This window comes from Trichoplusia ni, chromosome 27 (genome assembly GCF_003590095.1).
Source record: "Trichoplusia ni isolate ovarian cell line Hi5 chromosome 27, tn1, whole genome shotgun sequence".
NCBI lineage: Eukaryota > Metazoa > Arthropoda > Insecta > Lepidoptera > Noctuidae > Trichoplusia > Trichoplusia ni.
This window is the reverse complement of record NC_039504.1, coordinates 110,060-129,927: the sequence shown is the minus strand read 5'-3', so window position 1 is coordinate 129,927 and position 19,868 is coordinate 110,060. Positions and strand designations below refer to the sequence as shown.

The window sequence follows — 19,868 nt, the reverse complement described above, 5'->3', positions numbered from 1 at the left end:
GTAGACATTTTATGGTGTTGACGTGTAGCGAAACAGTTTTAGGGACTGGCGTTCTCTAAGGCAGGTACTATAGCGTTTATTTTGGTATTTCAGGCGTGTTGGCGTTGTAAATCTGTACAACAATATATCTAATCTATTTTCAGACCTTATCAATGTAGTTTTCATTCATTAGATAGGTACAATCACTTAATTAAGCTTATGTCTCAAAGTTTACGGGTCTGTGTAATACATATACATAGGTACCTCCTGAAATTACTTGACCAGGCTCTGCTATGGCGTACATACTTGACTAAACGGAAAAATATTATTTGTGTAGAAATTATAATGGCACACATCTAATCACTAATTGAATCAGGTAGGTACCATGATAATTAAAATAGAACCTCAACCTTTAAAATCGATTACAAGCGTTAAAAGTCAGGCCACCTTGTGTTTTCTTTTAAAGCATAGATTCATCATAGATTAAAAGGCGATAAAACCTTAGTAATAACCTTTTTGCTTGGTCGTAAATTGACGTTTCAAAGATGTAATGCCCAGTGACCAACGAAGGCAATTTCATTCAATGTTTAAATATTTGGCAAACTGCAGAATAATGCACAGAAATGCGGCCGTTTTAACTGTTATGTGTATACTATTGTGTCTTACATTTAATTACACCTTTCCCTTGCACAGAGAAGGCACAAAATGGTTTATGGATGCTTATAATAACCGTAAGTAGATACCTACGGAAATGTTTCCGACGGTATCACACGTGGGTGAGATAAATTATTGTAGATATTGATTGGTTGTGCAATAAGTGGATCCTATGGACTTGCTCATTAGTGAAAAAAGTGATAAAGGATCATATTCAATATCCTGGATCCGTAGCTGTATAATCGAAGTGATAACAAACAATAGATACATACCTGTTAAACTATCCCTATTTTCTCTTTTTAGCTGAGGTCTTATTAGTAGCATTATAGTTTCTTCGGTGTTAGGTTGCCTTTTTAAAATTTGGAGACATACTATTTGCTCTACTCGCGTAGTAAGTACTAATTCCTCTTACCTTCCTGATACTTACGTTTATCTACTTACAGATTCAAGAATATGTGGCAAAACAGAGCATCAAAATATTGCAGAACGAACCAAAAAAATGGCATCCAACATTGAAAATGCATTGAGAAGATTTAAAGATTCCACACAAGACATTTCTAAAAATCTTCAAGCACACTTAAATACTGTTAAAAATGCTTTGAGCGAAGAAGATCTTCGACAGTATGAACAACTAGTCATAATGAAGAAATATCCCTATTTGGATCTGAAAGAGATTGAATTAAAATACAGTCCTTCAGACAAAAATGCGCGGCAAAGTGCTAAATACGAAACTGGGAATAACTATGCTGGCGATCCAAGCATTTGTGAGCCTATGGAAGAGGCACCAAACGTAGAAATAACCAACAGGGGCCTCACAGGATTTGCAATACCGGCAAAGATAGTGAAAGCCACCAAACTGTTGGAAAATAAGTTGAAATTAAATAATATCGAAGACTCGGCGGTAAACCATAATTTAAAATTAGCTACTAACCTCCCTGATGTTTTAGGGAGTCTCCGAGATGACATTGTGTACTATGAAGAAAAGAAAATAAAATAAAAATAGTTAAAAAGTGTATTTTTCTGATCACAGTGTTATACCTACGTCTTTGGTTTTTTTTTCTAACAACAAACAACATCTATTCATGCGACCGAATTTACAATTGTAGTGTACAATTTGTACTTATGGAGTGCATTATTAGTTATTTATTTTAATTTATTAATATACAGTGTATCTGATATCTCAAAAATAATGTTTTGTAATAATAATTTACTTAATCCGACAAAAATCTTTGCGATTTGACACTGATGTTTATTGATATTTTTATAACATGTTGTACCATGTTTAACTGAACAACAAGCAGTTGCGTTTCCGTACGAAAAACAATGTGTCGGAGTAATCAGGATGACATTATTTTGACGTCTGTCATTGTGTTACAACAACATTCCTCTTTTGCGGTTAGTTCTGATCTATTTAATTGTTATTTACATTCGTCATACGACTACTAAGTATGTCGATAGTTAATGGAATCACCTCGACGAATTGACATCGATAACGTGGACAATTCGTTTAATTTCACTTAAGAGACACGTACCACTCGTTACATTCAGGAAACTGGTGAGTTGTTCAGTCTCGAAACTTTTTATTCTTTGTAATTGACCTATTTTATTTTAAAAATAACTACTGATAAAAGTAGTAACGAAACTATTTTAATTGCCTGACGGTTATGTAGCTGTTGCTACTACTCTATTTCTATTTTATAGCCTAATAATAATTACAGAAATAAATTTATGTTTAATTTCGCATAAAACGTTTATTTCGGTAATTAATATTTTTCCTGTGCGCTTTTAGACACATTTGGTCTATAATATTTTAAGAAAAGTTTGTTTTTTAATTTCCTTTCAGTTGGCAATGGAGTTACAGTGCAAAGTTCAAAATTATGAGTGGGGGAAGTTAGGTCTAGATAGCACAGTAGCTAAATTACTCTCTAGTGCTAATCCTGACATAGCTATTGACCCAATGAAGCCATATGCTGAGTTATGGATGGGTACACATCCAAATGGCCCATCCCTCATCATTGATAGGGATGTACTGTTGTCGGAATACATCAAAGACAATCTAGATGCCATAGGACCTGCAGTTAGAAAGAAGTTTGGAGTTGCTGTACCATTCCTCTTTAAAATATTGTCTATTAGAAAAGCACTGTCTATTCAAGCTCACCCAAACAAGGTATTATTTTTTATTAAACAGAAAAATAGTATTTATTTATAAATAGTGTTTGTAGTCTGTTAACATCCTTTCATAAGGTGTAATAAATTGTAATAATCAGTTATTGGACTTAAACCATTTAAGGTCATGCCATTAATAATAACTTATGATTAGGAAGATTAATATGCAGTTTTGTGGTTTTCCAGTATTGTATTAGTTCTTAAAGTTAAACTAAATTTGTTTCATTGTGTTTTTGCGTATTGATTTTTGTAGCTGAAAATAGTTATTGTAACTTTATTGATATTATTTTTACAGGAGCATGCCGAAGAACTCCACAAGAACTTCCCAGATATGTATAAAGATCCAAACCACAAGCCTGAGCTTGCAATTGCACTGACACCATTTGAGGCTCTTTGTGGCTTCAGGCCGCTCTCAGAGATTCAAGGATATCTTAAAAGTGTGTATTATTTAATGATTTTACTTTGAAATTACACTAATATTTTTCAAAGTAATATTTACATATTATGAACCTTTTAATGAAAGTAAAATGTCACAACTAGTAGTTAATGTTAATTATGTAAATCATGGCTAACAAGTGTGACACTTTGCCTCCAAATTTTAGTACCAACTTGTATAGTCATAGTTAGATTTTCCTCTTTTTATTACAATACAACTAGCTCACAAGTACCTTATTCTTTTGATGAAACCAAAGCATTTTATTATTAACAATTGTTTTACTGTTCCAGATTTGCCAGAACTTACCAGCATTTTATCTAAGGATAGTGTAGACAACCTCCTTGCTTACCAAGAACAAGGGGAGAGTGGGACTGTCCTCAAGCCTTTGTTCCAGGCTCTGATGACAAGTGATAAGGGTGCTATAACGAAAAGTTTACAAAGTCTGCTGGACAGACTGGAAAAAGCAGGTTTGTGTGACATAATTAGTTCTGTTTAGAATATTACTACCACTACTTTTGCATGATTGGAACATGCACTGTTCTGAATACGGTTTTTAAACAAGAAGCATCACCCATTTTTAACAATAATAATTTAAACTGCATAGACAGCCAGGCAGTATTGGTCACTACCTTACCTACCAGTGTACGAGAGTGATCCACCCGATTAAGATGTTTTTAAACTGCCTCAAACCCTGTTAGGACTCCTAGTGAAAGATTTATTTAAGAAAAAAAATTGTTTATTTAAAGAGAACTTTTGACTTAACGCTTTCATCTTCTAACATTCAGATGTAACAACGCAGTCAACGTTACTCTACCCGCTGCTGCGCCGCCTGCACTCCGACTTTCCCGGGGATGTCGGCTGCTGGTCTCTATACTTCATGAACTACATGCAGTTGAGTCCAGGCCAGGCTATATTCCTGAAGCCCAACTTGCCACACGCTTATTTAAGCGGAGGTAAAGTATTACGACATGATGTATTAAATGTATTTAGATATTTACAGCTTAAGTAATTATTGTCGTATTCAAGAACTTCATTGATCAAAAAGCAAGTGAAAGCGAGTTTTTCAATGTTAGACGTTATACAATAAATAAACATTGATCATCAGCATTTATAACATCCGTTTTATAATTCCTTTGGAAGTAAAATTGATAATACATACTTGTTGGTTTTTTATCAATTTTACTTCTATGCTGATAAAATACCGGCCGAATTGAAAACCCCTTTTTTTAAGTGTGTTAGAAACAGTGAAACAGACAAGTGTTTGTTTAAATAACAGTGTTATTTTGTACGTTAATAAGATATTAAGTTATGTGCACCAATAACTGAGATCTTCATAATGAAAGAATCTTTATAACAGCTTATCATTTGGCTTACTTAACAAATATGTTCATTTATAAATTAAATTTTATCTACCACTTTAAAACAATGGAAGATAATGTTGTTATGCAGTAATTATGCATTGAAACTGTTTACATATTATAGTCCTAATCCAAAGATAACTGTAATGTTGGTTATCAGGCACAGACCGTTAAGTATTCAGTTATCAGACAAAGATCAAAATGAACTGCATAATGTTAAAATCTTGAAAATTTTACATAAATGATAGAAACATTATTCTTAGACTCATCACATCCAATGCAACACATAAATCTTTGGCCTCGGCTTGTGTAAAACATTTATAAGTTCATAATCATTTGAAGACAGCAATTGGAACTGTTTATTGAATTGGAAAATCCAAGAATAAATAGTCGAAAGTATAATTAGTTCTATATGTACTTACATTTCCGTGTCACTTATATTCCAGATTGTGTAGAATGCATGGCTTGCTCGGACAACGTTGTGCGAGCAGGCCTCACACCCAAACACATCGATGTGGCGACCCTAGTTGACATGTTGGACTACAGCAGTTACGCGCTAGACCAGCTGCTGTTCAACCCTCAGCTAGAAGACGCCAACTCCTGCATTTGGAGACCACCAGTCTCTGACTTTGCTGTTGTTAAGATTAGGGTAAGGAAAATCTTAGAATTAATATCCTGAACTTCACGGCATCGGCAACTCTTTGATGATACCCCACCCTCTTATTGTGGCTGTCATTGTAAAGAATAACTCATTTAGTCTGAGTAAGAAACACTCTCTAAGCAAAAAAAGATAGTTGTTAATTAGAAACTTTTTATTTTAAAAAATATGGAAATTTTGGTGAAAGTAATTACTTACTACATAATTTTATATCAATACCAAACTTTGCAGTTGGAATCCGGCGACACATACAACACACAGAACCGTCCCAGCCCGAGCCTGCTTATCGTGACATCAGGATCTGGAGAGGCCTGTGACACAGAGCCGATCCCCGCTCGTCCTGGAACTGTCATCTTCCTGAAAGCCAGCAGACAACTAACGTTAAAACCCACTGGTGATAGCCACTTAGAAGTATACCAAGCTATATGTAACGTGTGATACGTAGGAATTAGATTTTATTGAGTCATTGTTTCTCAATCTCTTGTGTTGTGGAAAAAAAATTGTCTGTCCACAATTTATTTTGGAAGGAAACTAAGAGGAAGTTTTCTCTTTGCTTCTTTTATATTGAATGCAATTCATAATTTTTAATGGTGTTGGGAATATAATATATATCATTGATACTCGTATTTATAAATCCTGGAAATCCATGGAATAAAAATGAATGAGATTAAAATATTTGTTGAAGATTTAACATAATTATGACTTTAATGCTGCTTTTGAGACAGAAAGTTTGAGAAACAGTTGATCTAACAACAAATTATAATTATTATTTTATTCCTGTATTATTTGTAAACTTTAAGTTTATTTTTATTATGTTCCTTACTGTTGATATAAATCATGTGATACGTTAGACGAGTAGTCGTAAAGCGTACTAGTTTAAGGTTTGCGTTTTGATTATTGCATTGTTTATTTCTAGTATTATTGTTCCTAAAAATATGTGCCTTTTATCAATAAATTTAGTTTTTAGTAAATATTGTTGTTTCTCTATTCGGTTATAAATTTATTCATATAATAATTCACTGCGCTGTTAACCGAATCGTATAGTATAGATCCACAGTGTGCGACGTGTCACGAGTTCTAACCCTGCGAAGGATAAGAAATTGTGTGATCCATAAATCATTGTTCAGAGTCAGGATGCATTTTTGCATGTAACTTGAATGTTTTTGAAAACCCCCGCAACCCAAGGGTCCTTAGTGCGGGAGTCGATTTCATAATAAAAAAAAAATGTTCTTATTGTTTGAATATACTCATTGTTTTTGGAGTAAACAGGGAACTTTTCAACCACCAAAACGATTTTCAGGATCAAGAATTTAACAACTGCATTCAAAAAGTTGAAAGCCCACTATAATTACGTGAAAAATACATGGCACCTGAATGTGAACATCTTCCTTTTAGATATCGGTTAAACAAACCTTAGCCAGCAGTGTCGCATCAAAATTGAACAGTTGGTATAGTTGTCGCGTCATGGTAACTTGTTGAAATGCTTAGCTAATTTCACGGTAACAAATCTCGATCGTTCGTTGCCCAATACAAAATCACGATGGTACTCATTTTTATGAAAGATTTCGTACTAACTATTCTTTGTAATAACTTATTTTCCAGTACTTAAGTTATTATTAATTACGTTGAATCATCTACTAAATCTTGGTTGAAAAATTTAGGTAAATTGATTGAAAATTTATATTTATTTATTAGGATAGTTTTGCTGAAATCTTTAACGGATATTTTAGTTTATGTTGCAAAATTATAGATCTCATTATATTTTGAAGAAAATCCACATTGTACACTACCTACTATGTATATGAGAAACTACTCTATGATATTTGGCGCATGCGCAAGTAGGTAGGCAACGTAAACATTTGCCCTAAGCGTGATTGGAAGGTAAGATCTTTGATAGAAAGACACTAACTTTTCTCTGTGACAAAAAAAGAAACGTAGATAACCATACATTGCTCCTGACTGAGAAGAATCTTGTCGGTAACAGACAAGAACACAACTCATCTACTATAGACAAGTCATGACTTTATAGACTACTTTTTACACTCGAAAAAAATATTCGAGCATTTCTTAGACGAAACTTAAATAGCAGTACACTTATCATTTATCAACGTATGTCGTAGTTACGATATAAAGGCATTTATCGGCGGCGGCCAACAGTTCTTGTACCTACGGCTTTATAAAACGTTTGATCAAGTTCTAATAGATGTAAGTACGGCCAGCAACATAAGTCTGTTAAAATAAAAAATCGATATTCAAAACAAATGCCCAATGATATTCAATGTCCGACAGGTACCAAAATAAGCTTGACACCAAGTATGGTTAGAAAATGATTACGATAATGAAAATATTACTTTATTAGTCGGAATGTGTCCTCCGTGTTTCAGAAGGCACGTTAAATTGTGGGTCCCGGCTGTTATTTTTACATCTTTGACAGTTGTTACAGGTAGTCAGGAGCTTGAAAAGTCTGACAACCAGTCGAACAAAGGGGTATCGTGTTGCCCAGGTAACTGGGTTGTGGAAGTCAGATAGGCAGTCGCTCCTCGTAAAACACTGGTACTTAGCTGAAACCGGTTAGACTGGTAGCCGACCCCAACATAGTTGGGAAAAGGCTAGGCCGATGATGATAGTCGAAATGTGGCAATGGACTTCTGCTGCTGACGGTACTTAAGTACTTGAATTCTTTCGACGGACATGCCCGTCAGAAACAAGTGTCGCGCAAAAATGTCTGCACCTAAGTCTGTCTGACTTTATATCAGACTGGTTATTATAGGATCTTGCAACAGGCTTTTACTTTGAAGATATACGTTTATGGTTACAGAATGCGATTAACGGATACCGTACATATACGGCATAGCTGGTAAATAGTCATATCTGTTGGTAAATGGTTTAATTTGTTGAGAAGAAAATCTTCACATCGCATAGTTGACGGAGATATAACGTCTTGTCAGAGTGAACCGCCCACATATTTTTGAAGTGGCTTTGTATTTACACACCCTTGAATTTTCCTACGTGCCGGTTTATCCACGAGAGAAGAAAATGAAAAGTCATTATCAAGGGAACCAAATAAAATCCTGAAAAACTGCTTCCATTTAATCCATTGTCATGAGAGTTGTTCTAAAAGAATGTTTTGATTAGTTTGCGTTTGGTATCCCTAGGTTTTAAGTGATAGTTAACTGTTCAGCATATTCAGTAGATACATAATATACATATTCGTTACTGGACCTCATTACTACCATTAGGACCATTATATCATGTAGTGGACTTGCTAACGCCTTATTACCTAATCGGGATAGTACCTGCGCCTAAAAGTATTAACCCAATAAGACATAAGAACCTTATTTATACGCACGAGAGTTACAAAACTGGTCGTAACTTAACATTGAATCGACGTTAAATAAATGTTAGTGGAATGTGTACTCATTCGGACAGATATTTAGCTAGATTTTCGAAGACCAATCGATTATATGAATAAACTTTGCACCAGAAAATCATAAGTAGTCACACGTCTAGGTACGTAATATTGTTCTTAATTGGAATAGCACAAAATATCTCTTGAACGGCCAAAAAATAAATCAGAACGAAGTCTTGAACATCTACTTAGTTACCTACTTATCCGGAAATTGTTTGGTCACTGTTTATCTTATTTAGTTATTCATTGCGGAAAAATTGCATTAGTTTCAAATAACTAGGCCAAGCCACCATAGAAAATGGGACAGTTTCATAATATATTTCTTAATTTAATTCGCATAGATTGTTTAAGACTTAACGTAACGAATGTTGCGTTTAAACATCTTTGTAACAGATCTTTTTATCATTTTGTTCTTTGTTCGAATGTAGATTGTGAACATCTGTGCATAATTAGACATTTCGACATGCAAAGGTCCGATTAGATAAGGAGTTTATTCAAAAAAGGTTTTAATTTCGTATGACTTAGTTAAGACTTTGCTGTGGCTTATAAAAAAATTGATGATTCAGGTATGTGCAATAGTCTTAACATGTAAGTAGGTATACAAAATAATACAAACACACTTAAATGCTTATCAAGTTATGACGATATTGATGTCTTTAGTTTAACGGTGTTTGAAAATATTGTGAGATATACAACTTGTGATCAAAATCAATTAAAATCCTTGGACGTCTATTTCAATTGCGGTTAATTAAAGGAAATAAATGTCATGTCGAGTTTGTAAACTACTCTTACATATGTGTAATGACGTAGGTAAGTATTTACTTGTTTTGTGATGAAATCTAATTGACATTGCGTCAAAATGCGCCTACTGATCGCTGGGCGATCCAGTTGACCCCGCTTAACTTATTGCTAGATAGGAAGGTATGATAGTGATTAGTGGCCTGTGGTCGATTTAGAGAGTCAAAGGTAAAAACTGCATTTATACATGACGGCGTAAAAATGTAATGGCACTTTATTTTAATTTAACTTCTGTAAACTCATATAAATTTTGGTTCATAAGGTATACATAGTTGGAACCCGTGTATAATTACCAGTAAAGGCTGTATATACTTTGTTCTCTGCGCATTGTATCTGAAGCCTTTTCTGGTTTTCTGTAGTGGACCTACCTATGTGTGCTTTTTATCTATAGCTTGTTGATTCACGTTCCATTTTTAAGATTAGAAACGAAACACACTCTAAATTCACAAAGCAAAATGCTAAAGCGAATTAAAATGACAAATGCAATTCAGTTTCTTTTATTAGCACATGTATTGTCATGTCAAGAACAATCGCAATGACCTATACAAAAAATGCTCATTCAGTTATTACTACACGCGTTGAGATAACGTTATTTATTCGTGTACCCAAATTAGGCTTCACTCATTGTTCCTATTGTTATTACTTTTTATTGATTGAACTTAGCGTTGTTTGTAGTTCATTGTGGTCAGGTGGAATACCTCTCGAATCTCGTATGTATTGAAGAGAGATGCCGCTCTACGTTGGGTAGTGCGCTGTCTCTTTCCCACTGTAATAAGGTGTAGTTTAATATTATTCTGCCGACGGAAGGCCTCCTGATTGTATTTGCAGTGATTGAGAAATTCATTTACTGTTACGCTGTTTACGAAAGATGATAAATTTGATGTAAATGTGAGAAGGGGTTTGTGCGGGAAATAGTGAATGTTGCCCTAAATGCGGTTGTGGCCACACAAGTCCTATGACCAAAAGAGATAATTCTACGCTTATTCTACGATAGGTCGAAGCTTTTCTATTGATTGAACAGATTATGCCAAAGTTTTTGATTTTGAAATATTGAAGAAAGTACCTAAGTAGATGATTCAGTCGAAAACTCCGACAGCAATATTGCTTGAATAAGGTAACAAATATAAAGCTTAGCAAAACCAATTAAACTGTACATAGGTACAAAGTAGTAAGCACTTATCAATTACGAAATTGAATTAAATCAAACTCAGTACAGAGCTGTGTTAAGAAACATTGTTTAGTACGCTTACGCACAAATGTAGGAGAACGTTTAATTAATGTGGCATGTGCGCCTATGAAGGGCTGGGGCGTATTTACGAGGTATGGGCTCAGCACGCATATACGTCAGCTTTTATACACAATAGACAGAAATCCCACTTGAAGTATTATGGTCTCCTATGGCCTCAAAAGAGTTCACATCAAAATCTTTTCATAACTTATTTTCTGGCAGTTTGCTACATAATATTATGGTCATGACAGATTAGATTATTCTGTAACTTAGCTGATTGTCAAAAATAAATTAATAATGGCTTCGCAAAACTGTCTATAATGCCATAAAAACTCCGCCAACTCATAACATTATTCCTACGCCAAAAAAGGCAAAAAAAGAAAACATAATACCGCGCGCATAACGTTCTAAATTTGAATCACAATAAATTAGTTGAGCCATAAATGTCGTAAAATATTTCAGTAATTTGTTACACATTTGTTTTGAGTTGTGGTTAGAATTTTTGAAATTCTTTCTTTATTTTAAATAATATTTGTCAATAAAGTTTAGAATGAGATTTAGAATAACATTTTAGTATTACCAAATTGTGCATACAAATTGTCATGTGACAGTTGACAGTTTCTACTCATTACATTATTCATTTATTTCAATAAGGATTAAATACATGGGCTTTCTAGCCCTTTCTGCCTAGTGTCCGACATGCCTCCGGCGAACCTGTCTCATATGTTGTAAGTTTTAATGGACCAATACCTGAACGAATAATTATCTAATTGATTATCTGTATCTGGTGTTTTCAAACCGCAGGCAATCAATGTCTTTAACTTTGATAATCGCAATCAGTTAAAGAACATGTTTATATCTAAAAAAAATGTGGCGTGAAATTTGATTTGACATAATCATGTACGCACGGATATGTGCTAAGTAAGCTTTTTGAACTCAGAGAAAAATATTTATTAATTGTAAAAAAGACTTCTGATTGTGGAATAAGAGCATCAAATAATCTCTAAAACAGGCTTTACTGTTATCAATGTAAAACCCACCACATAAAGAAATAAATCCTCAGCTTTAGATGGATAAAACGAATCGTACGTACACCCTACCACCACCATACAAAAATCATAAAGAAGTTAGGTATGTACGAATTCCCGTTAATTTTAGAAACTACTTACTATTTACCAACAGATACTTTGCAGTAAGGCTGTCTCCGTCTGATCTTCAGAATATTTAATGATTCCGTTCCAATAAAGGCTATATGCAATATCCTATTCCAAGAACAGCTCCATAATATCTGTAAAGCTGCAGGAATGCGGCCCATCAATCAATGGTGTCCAGCCTTGCGCCTGCGCAATACAATTCACGACTCCCGTTATCGTTCATTACGATCGATACATTTGCGACACATGTGTTGGCGAGCCTTATCCGATCAGCTCATTATTGCACACGCCAATATTCGTCGAACCCACAATATGGTAATGTTTAATCTCATTTAAATTTAATTTACCAATTGATCAACGTAACCGTTTGAGATAGATATTTTGCAAGAATTTAGGCCTTAAGCGTATCTAAATGAAATTTTGTTTCTACTTTTCAACCGCTTGTAGTCACTATGCACTTTTTATTTCAATAGTTCATTAAGTAAGATTAATTTTATAAATTTGCCGAGAGGAATGTACTTTTTATATTCCCGCCACCTACCTCGGTAGACATCGGCTTTACACTCGGAAGGGATGGATCAGTTTACTCTATAGTTAGTAAACTTACCCTTATTTCTGTCTCCTAACAACCTTCTGTCTCCTTCGTCATTTTCACCCGACTTTAAAAAGGAGGTGGTTCTCAATGCGTCTGATAATTGTTACCTCTAAACCTCGGACTGAATGAACCGATTTTGTTGTCTTTTTTGATCATTTGAAATAGCTGTCATTTTTTCACATACATTTTCAACTAATTTGGGTCTTTATTTTACTTTTGAAATTAGTGGTATACTTTTATTGTTAAAATAATACTATAGTACAGTATCTTAATAAGCCGGATTGTTACCAAGCCCATATATATTACATCAGTCGATATTCAGAATCAGATACCATTCCGGATGTAGGAAGCGTTAATTCGTGTGAAACTTATGAATGTACTCTCCTTACATCAATTACCATTCACGCTTTGCATAGCACGGGGCACCGCAAGCCTTTTGAAAGGGTAGAGCTCAAGGGCCGCGGACTTCCTTGTTCGGTACCATAGAATTAGAATGGAAAGTTTAACAAACCTTTTTGTTTGTGTAACCATAACTTGACAGATTGGTTACCGTAGTTGGTATATAATTGGTACGATGTGCCGACGCAAATTTTCCACGTTTACTTTCCGCTTTCATGGATGTGAAGTGGAAAAGTTTTGTTTAATTAAAGTTACAAGTGTGTGATGGTATAGTTCTGCCATAAAAGTGCGTTTAAAACTTTGTAACTGAATTTGAATAGTATTTTGTGTGGAGTAGCTACCTAGTTGCTGTTCTGAATTATACTCATACCGAACTGCTCCTAAAGGTAGAATATCTACAGAAGAGTACCTAAGCCTGATCTAATTCTTGGGTTTTCCCAGTTGTGCGATAGCGAAGACTGCTCCAAAAAAAGAGTTCCTTAGAAACTTTATAAATTTATCCATTATCTGAGATGATCTGAAATCCATCTTTAGAAAAACAGTAAAACTACAGATTAGCTAGATAAGTATTATGATTTATTTATTGTGACCTGTCTTAAAATAAAAAGATAATTATCATTATCACTGACTCAAGGATGTGGTGTCATTAATTATACCAAGAAGGTCTCGCTAAACTTGACAGAGACACCATTCTCATGATGCCGGTTTCTGAACACCATGTAACAGTTGACATGTGAAATAACGTAACGTCAGTTCGATATGGATAGTTATGTAAATCAAAACGTTACAAATTGTAATACCCGGTTGACACACTTAATGTAAACTGATCGTTTGGTTTTATATGGTTTTTTGGTGTTTGTTGTTTTTGTTAAAATTATTTTTTTTGTTTTCCTTTTTTTTGGGTGAAAACAATCCAAAACCTAGACCTAAAAATATATTTTTAATAACGAACGATCCAAAAACCCGGTCTAGGTTTGTTTATTTCTCCAGAGTGTTAGTTGTAATTTAGTCTTTAAACGATTTGCGATATGAAACATACTCTTATTCATGGACCTGATAAACCGAAATAATGTCGTGTTCGTGGTAAAGCCACATCGGTGACTGGCGTTGCTTTCTGTATCATCGAGCTTGCTTACTTTTAAAAAAGCTTAACAAATACATTTTGATAACACTTTTTAAGTGTAATTAATCATATGTTAAAATCACCCTTGATTTCATGCCAATTATTATTCCTGTACATCATTTAAATGTAAATTCACAGTTTATATGCGTATGTTACTAATAAATTATTATGTTTACACGTAAATTTGGTGTAAAGCTTAGCGGATACATAAATCATCAACAGACCCAGTGTTAAATTAATTTAGATTGTAGTTAACTATAAAACTAATTGTTTTGTAACCGAACAGCGTCAATACTTCTAGTAAACTGTTTCGAAACGACATAGCTGATGTAGGTTATGTTGATAGAAAAATACGGTAAAATAATCTACGACTCGTTTTACAAATGTTTCAATGAGGTCGTAAGAAGAAATGTTTAGTGATCTTATAGGGCTATAATAATTAAACTTTATGTACCTACGTCAGTTTTAAGAAACTGTTTCATGTCATGCTTACTCTGGCACTTGAAGGTGGAAGGACGCGACAGATTGACATTTAAGAGCATCTTAAATTAGCACGTTTTGAAGACTGATAAGAGAGGGTTAGAAGACTGCACGGATAGTCGAGTGGTTGCGATCACCACACCAAACCCACTCTGCGCGACGTGTCGCGGGTTCGATCCCCGCGTAGGACAAGCATTTGTGTATCCACGAATGCTTGAGTCTGGGTGTCTTTGTGTGTTTGGAAAACCCCCCGCAGCACAAGGATTAAATTCCTTACTGCGGGAGTCGTCTAAAAAAAAACTGAAAAAGATATTGAACTATGCTGCTATACAAGCAGAATTGCTTAAATATTATAATTCATAAAACAAACTATAATATTGTTTGTTTTGAATGCGCGAATAACCTTGCTTTTCAACATGCACCATAAAGGATTGCGGTAAGGTACACCTCAAAACAAGTGTTACAAAAATTCATGCGCACAATGCAATAAAAGAAAATATTTTCACCACATCTCGTTTCAAGGCATTCAGCATAATATAATTATAAATAAAATCACTGTACATAATGATTCTGGGGCAGAGGACCAAGCACCTTAAAGTAATATTATTAGAGCTGTGGAAACGAAACAGCGCACTACACGATGTAGAGCGGGATCTCTTTTTCACAACGGGCAGCTGAGGCCCTCGGAGTTAATGACTTCAAGACAATGTCAAAATAATTTCGTAAACTGCATTCAACCTTCTGGTTTAATTTAATAAAAGCTTTACAATAACACGATACTTTTACTGATCGGCAGGTATGGTAAAAGTAAACATGTCCTTTTCGAGTAAGATTACCGCATAATGGTAATAACGCAACCATGCAACAATACTATTTTTAAAACCCCCGTCATTCATTGAAATCTCGTTTTGGAGCGTAAAAATAAAACAAAGCTCTCCAGAAAACAAAATCGGAACCCTTTACGGCTTACTTATTTATTGAGTATTGACTAGAGCTTTTTAATCAACCATCTAAAGTCCAAGCCTAAAACCAGCTAATATGTAGGTATTGCTTAAAATTAATACTGTCAAAGATTAATGGTTTAGTCGCCATGTATGGCAAAGTTATAGCTCAAGTAAGCAAATTAATATTACAAAATTTATATGAGCAAATCAACTATTAAGGACTTGTATCCACATTTTGGCGACTTTTAGATAGACAAACGATTTAATCCTAAGTTATGCATAATTATATATAATAATGCGACTTCATGCGACTTATCTGCGACTTCTAATAGAGTTGTGAGTTAATCAGATTTATTCCAAATTAAAACAGCTAATTTTCAGGCCAACGCTATTTTACAACTCTACTTTTCAATTGCTAAACCCACGTCTAGACTCCACGTGACTTGTAAGTTTGTAACTCTTGTTAAGAAGCGCTTGATTTATGATGAATATTGTGAACGGTCTTCAAGACAAATGTTCGACAATTTTAAGATTGGTACTGGATATTATTTTGTATTACTTTTGAGTCAACGGGTACTCAGGCTTAGGCAATCTATACATTGGTCTCAACCTCTCAACTGCTTACCTAGTTAGGCTACTACTGCCACTTCTGGTTGGCTGTGAAAGCAAGACGGATCAATAGACGGTGTAGAGCGGCATCTCCCGTGTACATCCCCGCGAGTTTTACCTTCTGAGCGGATGACGATCAAGAGCCAACACCACATTTAAAAGCAGAATGATTCTTTACATCATACATTTAAGCTATTGATAGCTGTCTACGTACAGAAAAATAAGTTCAGATCAAAATCAAAATAAAAAGTCATTTATTCAAATTAGGCTACTAAGTAGCACATTTTGAAGGTCAGATTAGATTGGACCCTGGATGAGTACCCTGTTCCGAATTCAAATATCTATTTAAGGTTCTGTCCTTGCAGTACAAGCATAGATTTTATCCCTCGGGCATTGTGTAAAGTTGTGTTTATCAATGAAGGAATCGACACGCGTCGTGTGACCCTGGCGGTACAATTTTGACAGATGCTTTTATGAACTCCAACGTCGATCGTATCAAAATGATTTACTTAAAGGGAATGGTAGTCTTAAAAAAGTCATCTTCGCGTGTGGCTATGTGTGGGTAAACCTTGTCAATTTACAGTGGCGTTGTGTATTTACACAGTTTTCATTTGTGTGTCACTGTCACACAGGTAATTTTTATAGCAGCTTTGATAAGAAACGAAGGCACACACACATGGAGCCGCGTGCACAGATGAGTTGAGATTGGTACATACATACACAAAGGATTGAGCCCCAGGGCCTATCGTGGGCGTGTCGGCAATAAAATATGGAATTTAGGACATTGTCAATTTATATCACGCTTTTAATTTACTTGGTCAATCACTGAAAATGATATTATATAATTACTTGCCTAAAATTCAGTGAAATATAAATTTGAGTACAGTGTATTTTTAGCTTTATAATCGATTTGAATCACGCTACCATATATTTTATTTATAATTGAATTTCAAAGGGATTATATCTGCAGTAATAAATGAATTTGTGACGAGTCACGCAGTAGCCAGATTTAATTAATATATTCGATTCATGAGGCCAAAGACCATGGTCACCAGTTCGTCAATTTATTATCTAAAGCAGAACGAAACACATTCATAACCAACGAAGCAAATATGACTACTAAACAATTAATCAGTGCATTACTTATATAACGATCAGTGCAACAAAACAATTTTTCAAAGCTCGCACATAGCGTTGTAGTAGATCATTAATAAACAACTACCAGTATAACTTGACCCCTCTGAAATCAGCCACCATGCCGCACTGTATTTGTTTCACTTATGAAGTAAACTTGCACCTTGTTTACAGTACAAGAGTCTGACTTCAAAGAGGTCAAGTGATATTGGCGCTCGAGTACACTTACTGTTATTGGGCAATTAGTCAATATTGAGGTGTGCCGACTATTGGTGCCCGGGTACTTTAAACAAGTACCGTGACCTGTCCACTTACGAAATGAACTAGCCGCCTGCATGCCGCGCCTCGGTGACAATCCAACGCACGTGGATAATGATCTATAAGAACTAATTATATGCGGGTTAAAAACATAAATAATAATAATACATATTACATTCTATTGCACAGTCACGCGTGATTCTGACAGGTGCTGAACACATGCTTGGAGGCAACTTATAGATATCGAGCTTTGGTACTTTCGTTCTCATTTATTATTATTGGCCTGGAATTTACTATTCTTCCACTCTCACAAGAGCCGCGAACTTCAGTCCCTTAGATGTAATTCCTAAGAAAAAATTAAAGGTCAAGTTATAATGGTGTTATAAGAAGAAATAAAGATACATCAACGGCCTTAAGAAACGGATATTAAGAGAATTGGTCAATGATCGATATACTCGTTTATTTTTAAACCCTGTCTTGAAACAGGCCGTCTATTTTAGTACATGAAATGAAGGTGTAAGTGAAAGAGAAATGCCCAGATTACATAAATGACAACAAAAGCTTTAAGAACATTTATAAAGATTGATACAGTTTCAACATGTTTATGCCAGGACGACGCTTAGCTAAGTGACGTCCTAGATATCAATAAAATTGTCTTTGTCAAAATGTCCCTAAATTCTAATTGTTATAGTAAGTATTATACCCAAGGATGAAATTCTATGCGTTTTCTGTGCGTCGATCTTGAATTTGCCCGACTCCTTGATATAAAACCTTTTTGTAGTAATGAATACCCACTTAAGTGAGCTATGCGGATATAAGCGTTGACCTACTTAGTACGTATCATTACGATTTGTTATAAGTACTGAACATTAAGGATTGATGCATGAAAATAAAAGCTTTAGCTCAAGGTAGCATATTATTATGATATCTTTGTTCGTTCAATGATGGATGGCCTGTTAACTTGAGGCAATCTAGGTCAAAATTAACTAACGAATAGCAGATCGTAAAATGCACTTCTTTTTTAAGATGCTAAAGTATTTCTAGTTTATACACGAATACAACGTTTTCTAACATTGGATAAAGCAGTGCTTATTTCGTAAGAAATGTCTGTCTTTAGACCTGTGATTGATTAGAGCATAAACTGCATTTTTTTCTTGAAAGCCTTTTATTAGGATTTTGTAACATACACGTAATTGAGACCAAACCCACACGTTACTATAACCAGATTTCGATTTAATTATCGCAAAATATTGAATCGAAGATTTTTGATTCGCAATTAGAAGGTAACAGAAAGGCTGGTCGATGGCATCCCCCCTCACCGGCGGCCTTCACAGTCATATGACGGCGCAGCTTCTACCGATCTACTTTTCATGCGCACAGCCAGTACGCAATTACGTGCCCTTCAACAAGCGCTCTAATCGGCGTGAGGAATCTCATACATGCAGTCAACAGATAAAATTCTCCTTACACTAAATAAAGATCGATGTTATGTTCGTACTGAATGTTTAGTCAACGGTAAACGCGCTCGTCACTTGTTTCATTTCGCTGTTATGAAATAGAACGTCTGACGGTTAGGTAAATAGACATCTTTGCGGTTGATCACCCCTCTGACATTTCGATGAGTGAAACCCGGCTAAATGGCCATTATGATTAACTCACTTGACAAGTTCCTACTGACATTTATTTAACTGACATTGAACAATTGAATAACCTTTATTATACTTTTAATTTCTTTTATCTTCATATCAATGAACTGAGATATAATCATGAATTGAGTTGATTAAAGACTATTTGCTTGTATTTGTGAAGATATTAATCTTGTGTTCTTGGGCAGTCTGCGTGAATTGGAGTGTTTTTTTTGGTGGAAGCGGACGTTACATTATAGACGGCGCGCCGTGTGACCGATAATATGTGTTGTATAGATCATTTGTTTAACAAGTTTGCACATTCATGTAAATGTCATGCGGCGGTGTAGGCGTGAATAATGTCTTACAGGTTATTGAGAAAATCGGTGATTACTGATTATTTGCAACTTGGCCAGTTTACCGAACTTGGCTACCCAGATCTAGCTCTACTGAGTTACAATGCCTACTAGAGCTAAAAGATTTTTTTGTACTTTTCAAAATAACATGACATACTCTATATGAGACTGATATGCATTCGATTAACTGTCAAAACTTTTGATATATTACTCTCAATTGCCCGCAACTTAGTTGACACGCTCTGTTTTTTGTCGATTCATAAGTTGGCATGAAAATACCTCTTAATATTCGCCGGTAACCAGTAATTTGTCTTATGTTAGTGGAAACTGTATAATTTAGTTTATTTAAATAAATCATTCGGTGCAATTTGCAACAGTTCGTGAGGTGCTAAATATTATATCACTGTAATGGATTTACACAATAATTTACTTTCCATTTCACGGTTGTATGATTGTTTGCAAGTATCAAAGTAATATCTGATTTGTTGGCGGTAACAGGTCATCG

General features: G+C 34.9%; 2 protein-coding genes across 2 annotated transcripts; both read left to right on the top strand.

The window, feature by feature from the left end:
• Positions 1-500: 500 nt before the first annotated feature.
• LOC113505910 lies at positions 501-1,748 on the top strand. Its single transcript, XM_026888783.1, has 2 exons — positions 501-710; positions 1,077-1,748. Exons 1-2 carry the CDS (start codon positions 530-532, stop codon positions 1,628-1,630), a joined length of 735 nt encoding a protein of 244 aa, XP_026744584.1. The 5' UTR covers positions 501-529; the 3' UTR covers positions 1,631-1,748.
• A 237-nt stretch (positions 1,749-1,985) lies between these two features.
• LOC113505855 (mannose-6-phosphate isomerase) lies at positions 1,986-6,222 on the top strand. The gene is made up of 7 exons (XM_026888695.1): positions 1,986-2,188; positions 2,477-2,800; positions 3,095-3,236; positions 3,526-3,702; positions 4,021-4,188; positions 5,040-5,242; positions 5,483-6,222. Exons 2-7 carry the CDS (start codon positions 2,483-2,485, stop codon positions 5,687-5,689), a joined length of 1,215 nt encoding a protein of 404 aa, XP_026744496.1. The 5' UTR covers positions 1,986-2,188; positions 2,477-2,482; the 3' UTR covers positions 5,690-6,222.
• Positions 6,223-19,868: the final 13,646 nt, after the last annotated feature.